Genomic DNA, 12,690 nt, shown 5'->3' with positions numbered 1-12,690 from the left:
GGGTATAGATAGCCTTGTAGGCTTATAGCACTACTTTGTCACCTTGTTGTATGGCTTCTATGTAGTAGTTAAATCTATGCAACGGTCAACATGTGCCATAAAACCCCAAAGTACCCTTGGCCCACTAAAACTCGATCGTTTCTGAGGTGAGATGTGATGGGTTATCAGACGGTCGAAATTTTTGCTTTTAACACAAAAGCTTACAAAAACAACAAAAGAGAACAAGGGCGTGACAATAACGATAGTTTATGCATGTCTCACTCATTGCGAGCACGAGATAGGGAAAGGAGGCATTGGGTTAATTTATATATAAGTATTTAAATAAAGAATAGAGAGAAGACACAACTTTAGACCTCACAGTGCCATTAGGACAAAGAAACATCTGCATTCTGCAGTAGCAGCACTATTCCCTCACAGAATGATTACAGGTATTGGACAGTTCAGTAAGACATGGAGATTGAATAAAACAAATTAGCCTCACTATGCCCCTGACCCCATCTGTATAACACATCATATTGCTGAGAAATGTTGTCCCCATTCCATTCCCCAACCCATTGAAAACACAACATTCATTATCACACACCTTTTTCTGGCTAAAACTTGGAACAAGAGAACTGATGATTATGCCCTCTAGGCCTCTACCAAAGCATAACAAACCCAGAGCCTTAAACTGGAAAAGAAGTCTAATAAAAATGAAACCTAAAAAAGAAAAAAACCAATATGGATAATATCTAATGTGGATTTAGCTTCTTGTTAATTGTTGAGCTGAATGTGAAAGGTGAAGAAGCAAGGGGGATCACCTGAGAAGAAGAGCTTGAATAGTGAATGATCTCCCTTGGTATGCTCTTGTCAACAGTGATTTCTATAAAAGATTCATCTTGATCATCATCATCATCATCATCATCTTTAAGAAAGCTTGAAATGGTATTACCCTTGTGCCATCTATCACCATCAGGCCCTTCAATGTTCTGAGCACCTTTATTATCAGCCTCTTCTTCCATTAATCTCTTCTCGAGTTTCTTCTCTGCTTCTTGCAAGAACTTGAACTTGGGAGGAGGTGAAGACCTTAATTTGTTGAACTCAGCATCTGTTGTTGACTCAAGGTGGAAGTTGAAGCCATTTTGGCTATAAGAGCCACTGGGAGTAAGAGGAGGAGTGACAAAAGGGGGTGAAGCTAAAGGAGTCAGGTATGGAGTCTCAACTGTGACTATCAAATCACTTAAGCTTCTATTTCTTGATCCCTTTCGGCTCTTATTAGATTTCCCATCATCAGATTCCAAGTCTTCTTTGGTCTCTTCTATGATTGTGAAGAGAAATCTAGGAGGGCCTGAAGGGTTTTGCAGCCTCATTAACTCACCTTCCATTCCCTCCTCTCCAAAGGGTTTGAATAGAAAATCATTGTTTGAGTTCATATGAAGCTGAGAATTTGATTCTGGGATAAGGTTATTGGTTGGAACTCTTGTTGAAGAGCAGAGTTGTTGAGGGTTAAGAGCTGAGTGGCTGAAAGCAGAGTGTTTTCTCCAACAAAACATGTAGAAAAGCTCTTTTGCTGGGCTACTACTGTAATCATTTTCCATCTCTCTGTTTGTGAATCTCTTCTTCCACCAAAACAAGTAGTAAAGCTCAGCAATTAGAGCTAAGAAAAGGCAACTAAAGACTACACTTAAACCTATTCCTACACTACTCAAAGACTTCATCTTTTGCCTGGAAACAACATCAGGAAACTAAATAAAAACTGGTTTCAACTCGAAAGAAGAACCAAGTTAGAATAAGCTTGAGATTCTATAGCTTCGAACTTCAAATCAAATAAAAGGAAACAAAAACAGAATATGCTTTACTTTTACACTACTAGTTGCTCAAAACCATTAAAGCCTAATTGGGCTGTAAAAGAATCCCAAAAAAGTGAAAGAAAAGCTGATGAGAATTTCTGAATGGTACCAATCTTCTCTGAACAAAGGACAACCCCCATGAACTTGGTCTTGAACACCTCTCTCTCTCTCTCTCTCTTCGCAATATACAAAATTTTATAAACTTTAATCTAAAATATAATGTAACCCCAGTCCAGATATACTAACCGCTTAAAACATCACCTAAAAACTTTTATTTATATTTTATTTTCTCTGAATATCACATTCTTCAATCATGAAGCATGATTACGAAAGCCTTTCACTTTAAACCCACTAAAACTAACCCATATAGTTGCAGATAATTACATCATGTAGCCTCTAATAATAGCAAACAAATTCACCAAAATGGTTTGAGAACAAAGAAAAAGTATGTTGTTGTATTAGGTGAAAAAACAAAATAAAGAAAGAAAAAAATCAGAAGTGAGAAGGATAAGGTGAGCTGAGGGGATAATTTAGCGGTGAGAGAGAAAAGTCGGCAAAACAGCTGACTAAGGTTTATGGTTGAAAGGTCGCGTCCCTCGAGGGGTATTCACATGCCTTCGTAAACAAAAGCAAAGTCACGTGTCACTAAATACAAATTAGCTTTTCATAAACAATTACAATTTAAGCTAAGCTGGCCACTACGCTGAGCAATATAAACAAGTTAACCTTAACTTACCATTCTGATTGTGTATATTATACTATGTTTAGTCAAATTTTAGAGAGAGAAAGTAAGAGAGATAAGATGATTCTGTACTTGACTAGGAAATACCAAATGCTAAAAACTATTTGTCCTGGAATCACAAGTATTCGACCGGTGTATAGTATTGAGATAACGAAGAGAAATACAATAGGTCTTTTATACGTAGGTGTCTTTTGTTGGTGTGTGACAAAGATAATGATATTGAGGAAATTTGAGTATTTAGCATTATAAGTGGCCCTAAAATAAAAAATATCACATGCTATGTGCACATCAATATTTTATATTAGTATTTCCTTTAATTTCAAAAATATTCATAACTTAATTTCTCTCACTTGTGTTCTCTCTCTCTTACGATTTTTTCTAATGTACAAGCTCTCTTACTCAAAAAAAACAAGGCAGTCTCCATTTATTCTCTCAATCTATGACAAGTTAGAACACATCTAATCTTTATTTTGAAGTTGTTTTTTGGGCAAGTATTGAATCCTATCAAAACAAGAAATTCCACTTTGGTATTTCAATTTAGGGGCAAAAATCTTATGGGTAAGTATATTTTTCGTTAAATGTAGTGAGGAAATTTGTTTATTTACACTACTTTAGCTATTTCGAACAAATTTATATATGCATTCGTATTTTATTTTACTATTTCATAGTCGGATTGGATCTACGTTTTTCTGGGTTTTTAATCTGCCTCGATGAATTTCGATGTAACTCGACATGCCTTGATGGGTTTAGGGAATAAGAGCCTCAATGCATTTCGATGTGCCTCGATGTCTTTTAGGAATAGGTACCTTGACGAGGCTCGATATACCTTGATGGACCTCGATAGGTTCCTAAGCCTTAACTTAGATAGGCCACCTTGACAGGATTCGATATGCCTCGATGGACCTCGGTAGGTCCTTCTGCCTTTACTTAGATAGGCCAGCTCAATAGGAATCGATAGATTTATCTCGTCGTACCTCGATTAAGCTCGATAAAACTTGATTTTTTTTTATTTTTTTATAGGGTTTATACTTTTTTAGACCCTGTGTTTTGATTCATTACCTGTTTGGACCCTGTGTTTTGACAAATTATTTTTTGAACCCTGTGTTTTGTAAAATGGTTAAAATAGGCCCCTAAACCTGATTTTGATGAACAAAAAATTGAGTATAACAACACAATTCTTAGGTAATATGACTATATTTTTGTTCTGAGTTGTTAGTTTGATTAATTATTTGTGATTTTAGTTAAAAAAACTTTGATCAAAATCGGGTTTAGGGGTCTATTTGAACTATTTTAGAAAACACAGGGTCCAAAAAGTCATTTGTCAAAACACATGGTCTAAACAGGTAATGAGACTAAACATAAGGTCTAAAAAAGTATAAACCCTTTTTTATAATATTAATTTTTGATTGATTTTTTTTTCTTCAATACATATTCGAATGTTTCCATATTTGATGCATACAATGGTGTTTGGAACTGGAAGATATGGATTGAATTTTTAGGGATTCTGAAAATCAAGTGTTACCTTTGGAGAAAGGTGTGATGTACGAGCAACTGATTGACATTTTGTACGAAGAGCTTGAAGTGGATAAATGTGTGTATGACTTGAAACTTAAGGTCTCATACACATGCCTCTCACAACCCTTCAAACCTTCCGTTATGAAAAATGATAGGCATATTCGTGCATTCATCGGGATAGCATCAAAATATGTAGAGATGATTCCTTTGTGTGTAGCATTGGTTAAGAAGAACTATTTAGTAAATGCATTGGCCTCTCCCAACGTTAATAAAGAAGTTCAATCCGAAGAGAAAATTTCTCCCCCATGTCCTGGTATCAAGGGAACTCAAAGTCAGGTTGAGACATTTATTCTAGAGACAAATCCTTAGGTTATTGTCCATGATGATATCCCTGTTAGAGATCTGCCCTATATTCCTGACACAGCGAAGTACGATTACTATGACTACGATCCTTATGCCAATGACGATCATGTTGCTGATGCAGCAGATGCTGATGGGTCAAATAATAGGGCAGATTTGCCCACTGTTGCGTAAAATAAACCTAAGTGCAAGTGTACACTGTCAATAACAAGAAATACAGTAGCAAGTACCAAATATCGTCTCCACAAGGACTGTTTTTAAGTTTTTTTATTGTGAAACTAAAGTCTAACAAAATGATTTAAAAGCACGAGAATTAATTAAAAAGACAGTATTATAAGAACTAAGCAATTAAGAACTAATTAAATGTAGAAAAACAAAAGAAACAACTTGGGAAAATAGTAGCAAGGAGTAACAAATGGTGAGATGACAAACTATAATAATTATCCCCCTAATATGCAATCCTGACAGTGATGCGGGATTGATGTTGCAGCAATCGGATGTCTATTAGTCAAGAATTCTAATTAATTTTCATAGGCTTTCGTCAAAGTACTATTGTTTTAATCCTTTAATTAAATCACATATGTCTATGCTAATTTAATTTCAAAGATTCAATTCAAGCATCAATTCCATAAGACTATGCATGGTAATAGTATCTGTCTATATCACTACAATGTTGTAATCAAAGAATTCAAGCATGCACCATTCAAATTGTGTGTCAATTAATCCCAAATTTTTTCAGATTTGAACATTAACCCAACTACTCACTAAAGGTGATCAATCATTAGTAAGCATTAATCATGCGAAACATTTGAATGAATAAACCTCAAGTCGTATTTAGCATCAATATCAAAAAATCAAAAATCACATATTAGGGTTCAAATTATCCTAGCTAATTAGAGTTTAGCTCATGGTTACAAACTCAAAAACACCTAAATAAGAGCAGTCCATATTTAGAAATTTGACAAGAAGTTTTGAAGAAAAACTAAAAGTAAAGAGAGAAAGTGAAAGCCAATTAGATGTCTCCAAGTGGTTTTGTCTTCTAGCTTCACACTTCTTGTTCTTATCTTCTTCTTCACAATTAAAGCTCCTCCGAAATGGGTAAAAGAAATGTACCAGGCGGCTGTTCCCTCTTCTACTACTGCTCTGTACATCTATGTCTCAAATTGGGAAAGGTGATGATGTAGGTTAGGTCAATTTTCTTACCCATTTAGGCCTTCCTTCAATTTCCTTTTTTTTTTAAGATCAATGGACCAAAAACATTTAAGGGCCCAATACCATTTTAGTCACCCAAATCGAACCAATCCCAAAAGCTGAGTAGGATAAGTCAGCTATCTTATTTCCCACAGGAGCCTTCCAAGCAGCTGGTTGGCAGAACGCGATGCTGCAGCATTCCATCATCCTGAGTCCATTTCAAGGTTCAAATTCCTTCAAACTATCCAAAATTCTACCAACCACTTGCCAAGAAAAAATTCAACATTTTAGGATGTATTTTTCAAGCATTAAAATAATATTTAATATTATCTCATTATAATTCATATTTGACAAAACCAAAATAAAAACACTACAAAACACCCTAAACCACTATTTTCTTGATAAAAATATAAGTTTAAAAGTACAAAAATAACTCTAATTTCTAGAGTTATCACACTCCAAACTTATCTCATTGCTCGTCCCGAGTGATGACTCTATTACCCAACAAACACACAACACCACAAACTAAAAAGACACAAACACACCACACAAATACAAGAGACACAACCGATACTACAAAGACACAAAACAAAACAAACAACTTGGAATCAACTAGGAAATGGTCATACCAAAGTGGGGATAAAGCTCTCAAATCAATGATTCAAATGATAACTCAAGTGTACATGCAAGCCAAGTTCCTTAAGTATTAAGATGCTAACCCAACCAAGTTTTCAATGTGTTCCCCAATAGTGCAAAAATAGTCCTTCCCAATCAACCCCTCTTCCCTAGATTAAACTAAGCAACAATCCTAAGGTTTAATTCATACTTCCATATGTTGAACTCAACAACTCCTCTCCCTAATGTAGTTGGCAAAGTGATTTAGATCAATAGATCTTTACATGGTAGTAATGTAGGCTAGGGTAAAGGTATGGATTAAGATGAATTTTGTAGGCTAAAACCTTAAAACTTAGTTTGCCTTGGACCTAATGATTATCCTCTACTCATTACAAGTGAACTCAATCCCCCCCCCCCCCCCCCCCCACAACTCACTCATGAGTACTCACTTCCCTTTCTTCTATGAATATCACACTTATATGCTCAAATATAGCTACAATGCAACTACATACAACTTATTTATTTACAATTAATTATATATATATATACATATCTTTTTTTCTTCTCATATTTTTTTTAATAAATAAAATGAAAACAAGGTAACTTACAAATAATACACTTAAAAATAAAAACATTGAAGATAACAAAAACATAAACACAATTAACAAATTTGAGCATATAAGTGTATAAAAATTAACAATTATGAACACCCCAAGAACTAAGATACTCTTTCTTCACTTCCCCCCAAACTTATCTCAAATAATATCCAAGACAAACTAAGCCTAAGGTTTGGTGAGAAATAAAAATGAGATATTCAAAAAGGGATTGGCTATCAAGTTAAGGTTACATCAACAAAATAGGCTAATAAGGTCAAAATTTGGTCACTAGGGATACTAATTACAAGGTAGGCATGAAAATCTCAATCGGTCCAAGAAAATTGCCTAAATCCTCTCTAAATCACTAAGCCTCCTAGGATTTCGCCGCGAGGGAATTACCAAGACAATTCTAAAAATTTAAACTTTCATGAATACTTAGCTTAATCTAGGGTGTAGGGATTTCATGGTCAAACTATGCACACTCAATTTGGACACACTCTCACTATGGTTGAATTAACACCAAAAACTTTAAGTACTAAATATTTTCTAATACACAAGAGCTAACAAATATTGTAATTTTATTTTTCTAAAAATTTTATCATCGAGCCACCCCCACACTTAAGCAGAACCATTACAAGAATTGATTCCATTACAACATAGACTCTAGACTCAACACAAAACACACCTAAACAACACCTAAAACTTAATAAAATAAAATAGCAATTTAAACAACACCCCCAAATTTAAGAGAGAGCAATGTCCTCATTGCTACCCAATCCAAAACAAGAACAAAGAACAACGGTAACAAGAAATAGTCCACAGAAAAACTAAATTAAAGCATAAGACAAAGAAAACTCCCTCCTATCATTGGTCACCACCATTGGTGTCCTCATCACTAGCCTCCCCGTCGTTCTCGGTGTTATCTCCTCTTCAGGGCGTTAAGATGCTATCAGTGAATTGAGGCAAGAACGAGAAAGTCTTGGTGAATGTAAAATCCTAATATTGGCTGACTTTTTATTGAATATATATTTCCAATTATATGTTAATTTTGAAATTATATAGATGGTAATTAGTGGATTTTGTCACTTTTGGGTAAGTATGAATTTGATATTAAATGAATTATATATAGTCAAGTTTGTTGGGGTTTTATGCCCTAATTAAAACCCAATTTCTTTATAATCTCATTTTATTATCAATAAAAGAATAGAAATCATTTTTGACGTGGTCAATCACTTTGCTCACATATTTTATTTTTATGATTATTTGTTTAATATAACCTTCTATTAAATCCCGAGCATACAGCTAGTCATATTTATAGTGATGTAATCACAATGGAATATAAATATGATTATATGTTCAAAAATAAGTTAGTCTTAAGACTAGTCAATGCACAGGATTTACACTGACTTGCCAATCTACGATATGATCTACTTACAAATTGTAGTGTTATGTTCTTTCCAAAACATTAGCAAAGTAGATAAGATCGGATGTATTTGTTACATCGATCTGAACCGATATTGACTTTAGATAGATAAGTAAATGTATCGTTATTATCTAATACAAGTCATACCATAAAGTTGACCATATGTCAATCCAATCTCATTTCTGAGTGGTTAGTATTCTAACTGATTGTATTATTCAAGTCTTTTGATTTGTTCGTTACCAGCTTACCCTACGGACTTGCCCATACTTACATCTTGGGGACTTGGTAGTATTATTGAGTGGGAGTGTTAATCATAGATGTGAACATCCATAGCTTCTAGCAAAAAGTGAAATGATGATCACCTTATAGCTTGGTTCAACAAGTTAAATGATTGAATACTCATTTCTTTGATTAAAGTTCGCGGAAATTTCATTTACAAGGAACTTAGCGGTATTTAAGGATAAAATACAATGAGGGCTAAAACGGTAATTTGTACCCAACTAGATCACTTATAGAGGATTGAATGACAACTTATGGTTGTAACAATGGATAACATATTTACTTTAAGTGTAAAGCGTTCTATGAGTTCAAGAGTGCAATTTCGAGTCTTTAGTGGAGTCACGAGGAATTAATAAGGTAATGAAATTATTCGATAATAATTTTACGGTAACTTATTGGAGCTTGAATTCATGGGTCCACGGTCCCCACAATTTCTTTAATTAAATCATCTAGATAGTCTCAATTAATTGATTTAATTATCAATTAGGTTTGTCAAAATTATTTTGTGTCAATTTTGGACAGTTTTACTAAGATGTGAAATTTAGAGAAGAACTGAGAAATTTGAGAAAACGTATTAATTATGACAAATTGGTGTCAAATTGATAAATAATATTAAATCAATATTCAAATTATAATTAGTTGATTTGAATAAATGATTAATTAATTAATTATTGTTTAAATACATTTATAATTATATATATAAAGTTTTAATAAAACTTTAAAGATTTCATAATATATGAAATCAGTGTATATAATATATATTATATTTTATTTTATTTATTTATTTATTTGATTAATAAGGATATTAATTTAATTATTTAATTAAATTGAATTATCCCTAAAATATTGCTATAAATAGGCACTTAAGTCTAGGGTTTTAAAAAAAGTGTGATTAAGCAAAAACCTAGACTCAAAAGAGATCTATTGTGGCCGTCCATCACTACTCTCTTCTTCTCCATAATTTTCTCATCTCATGTGTTGAGAATTGTCCACCATAGTCTAGGTGATCAATGGTAATTATGGAAGACTATGTAGTTTTAAGATCTAGTTCACTCTCTTGTCATTACTCTGCGATAGAAAGGAATAAGGGTTAGAGAAAGTGAAGGAATGAGTCTCAATATCCGCTGCGTAAAAGTAGGATTCTTAAACTCTGTTATTTGATTTACTTAATGAAATTCATTAGAAACATGTTTCTAGGTTGTTTTATATGTTAATTTGTTTAATATATGAAACATGTATGAAAATATTTGTGATCCTGTAAAATATTTTCCTAACATTTGGCCTCAAAGCCTTGGTAATCAATATTTTCATGCATGAATATGTTTAATGAATTTTGAGATATGTTTGGCATAATTGATTAGATTTTGTTTTAGTATGAAACATATTGTGTTTATGTGTATTTTTTGCAATTTTTGTTTATTTTAGGATTGAAAAACTGCACAGAATTAAGAAAAAAAAATTGGGACTAATTGGGCAATTTGTGTGTCGGGCACACAGCAAAAAGTCGTCGAGGATGCTGGGGTCGTACGGGGCCTGCGACAGGATTTTTTCACCAACAATTTTTTTTTTTCCAAAAATATCTTAATTTTAAATTATTATCTTTTTATTAATTTATTTTGTTAAATTAATTCAAATTATCAAAATATCTTCTTTTATAACCATGTTGATAAAATTGATTATTTTTATTCAAAATCTAGATATTGATTTTTAAAGTTATGGTAAATATCTAAAATATTTTGGTTGATTTTGAAAATAGATATTTTTTAAAAGGAATAAGATATTTTAGTTGAATTTGAAAATATATATTTTTAAGATATTTTGGTTATCATAATAAAAAAATTAATTATTTTTGTATAAAAATAGAAATTAGTTTTATTAATATCTTAATATCTATTTGTTGACCCTTGATCTGGTCAACGACACGGAGTCAAGTAAAACAACAAAAAAAAACAAGATGAATTCAAGATCGAAAGATAAATAACACCAAAGATTTATATTGGTTCGACCCCAAATAATGGTAATAACATACGCCCACTTAGTGTTCTTATTGATGTAAAATCCCAAAAACTGTGATCAATGAACTAGGGTTCACGAGTTTCACAAGCTTGGAGATGAATACAAAGTTGGTGGATAAAAACACTATAATTCTCTCTCTCAAAAGTTCCAAAAAGTCTGAGTCCAAAAGTCCCCTCTCTTGAGCCCTTTGAGTCTTATTTATAGGCTCAAGGAGTTCTACATGGCCTATTGGGCCTTAATTACAATTAATATAGGCATATCTAAACAATAATAGAAATCACAATTATTACATAAATGCGAAATTACATATCTGTAGAAAATATCTGAAATATTGTGACCAGACTGGTTACCCATGAAATATGCCGTCTGCTGAGTGAACTCTTTTTTGGTCGATGGTCGATCAAATCGTACCCACTTAAACGGTCACGTGTATCCTACATGCTTGTTAATTCTGCCACGTCATCAGGTAGATCTTTTTTGGGTAAATACTATTAGATATTTATGTAGTTATTCTATAAAATCAAATATTCCACATATATTAAATTTTATTTTATTAATTTAATATATTTCCTAAAATAACATAATTGAGTTAATTGTTGATAAATAAAATCCAAATTAACTTAGTTAATTGTTGATGGATTTTATTTAAGTTGACTTAATTATTTTTGCAAAATTGTAACGAATTATGAATTTTGTGTAGATTAATTAATCATGGTATTTTTGCAAATGTAATAAATTGCGACATTTTTGCATTAACACATAAATATTGCTCATTTAGTAACATGATTATAATATTCAATTATGTGACATATTTGTGAACTATATGTGATTTTTTGCAATTGGACTTAGATGCATATAGTGGCCCATATGTTTGGAAATATATATGTGGTTTTGGTTGCCAAATAAAATATTCATAATGTGATAGGTTTTATTTGGGCCCATTAGAAAATGTAAAATTTAAATTCCTCTCTTATGGGTGATTCCACTTATGAATGCCCATTTGTTTTGCATGATTATAGTGGGTCTAATCAATTGATAACAATTAATAAAATGAAGGTTTAAATTCTTGTCAATTGGGCCTTGTGTGGAAGTTAGGGGACCTTAGTAATGGGTACGACAAACTTAATCCAGCACTCCTCCATGCAAACTCAATTGTTAACGCCCATTTACTTGAGTTTGACTTAATTGTCTTAGGTTTATTTTTTCTAGATAGTTGAACCTAATAATTGATTAACAAAAAATTAATTCTAATTTAATTGAATTTGTTTCAATGTGACACTTTAGAATTGATAGAAAATTATAGGACTTTGGTTTTAAAAATTATTTTACAAATTAATTTTTTTGAAGAACCTTAGCCTTTAATTTTTGAAAAAATGATAATAAAAATACTTAACTTAATTATATAATGAGGTTGCTTTAAGAATTATATTCGGTCTCCATCGTTCAATTAACAAGGTCGATAGCTTAATGGGGCCTCGAGACGCTTTGATTCATCCCCCTATGGAAGGTGTTCATTAGTTATTTTGACAATGTTAGATTTTGAAAGATAGATAATTATAGGCCGAATTCAAATAGACTCACCCCAACGGTGACTGGTAGGACTAAATCTATGATTATCGAAACTGTGGGTCTAGCTCATAAAATAAGAAATTTTGTTTTCTTATTTTGATTGAATAGTAAGTTGTTAAACATTGTGTCCATTATTAAATGAGTTTACAACTCTATTTAACTATGATATTTTTTTGACTCTAGTCAATCGGGACAGGGGTATCATAGATTAGTTAAAAACCTAAAGAATGATATGACTATTTTTTATATTTTTCCTCATATCTTGCATATATTTGATATATGTTGTGCTATTTCTTAAAATTTGTGTGAATAAAAGTTTTATTGAGCAAAGTGATTGATTTCTATTTTAATAATAATTGGTAGTTTTAATTATGGTTGTGTCTACTCCCATCCTTTCTCAACTTTCGATGGAGAAACTCACTAGAGAAAACTTTCTTAAGTGGAAGCAGAACATCAACATTGTGTTGATTGGTGACAACTCCAAATTCATCATGACTGAGGAATCCCTGGAAGTTCCAGAAGATGGAGCTACCAAGTCTGTAAGAGACATATACG

The 12,690-nt window shown here is 32.4% G+C and overlaps 1 protein-coding gene across 1 annotated transcript; it reads right to left on the bottom strand.

The window, feature by feature from the left end:
- Positions 1–293: 293 nt before the first annotated feature.
- On the bottom strand, positions 294–2,392 carry LOC133798426 (uncharacterized). The gene has a single exon (XM_062236700.1). It carries the CDS (start codon positions 1,695–1,697, stop codon positions 732–734), a length of 966 nt encoding a protein of 321 aa, XP_062092684.1. The 5' UTR covers positions 1,698–2,392; the 3' UTR covers positions 294–731.
- Positions 2,393–12,690: the final 10,298 nt, after the last annotated feature.

This window comes from Humulus lupulus, chromosome 8 (assembly GCF_963169125.1).
Source record: "Humulus lupulus chromosome 8, drHumLupu1.1, whole genome shotgun sequence".
NCBI lineage: Eukaryota > Viridiplantae > Streptophyta > Magnoliopsida > Rosales > Cannabaceae > Humulus > Humulus lupulus.
The sequence above is the reverse complement of the archived record's forward strand: the minus strand, read 5'-3'. Positions and strand labels throughout refer to the sequence as shown.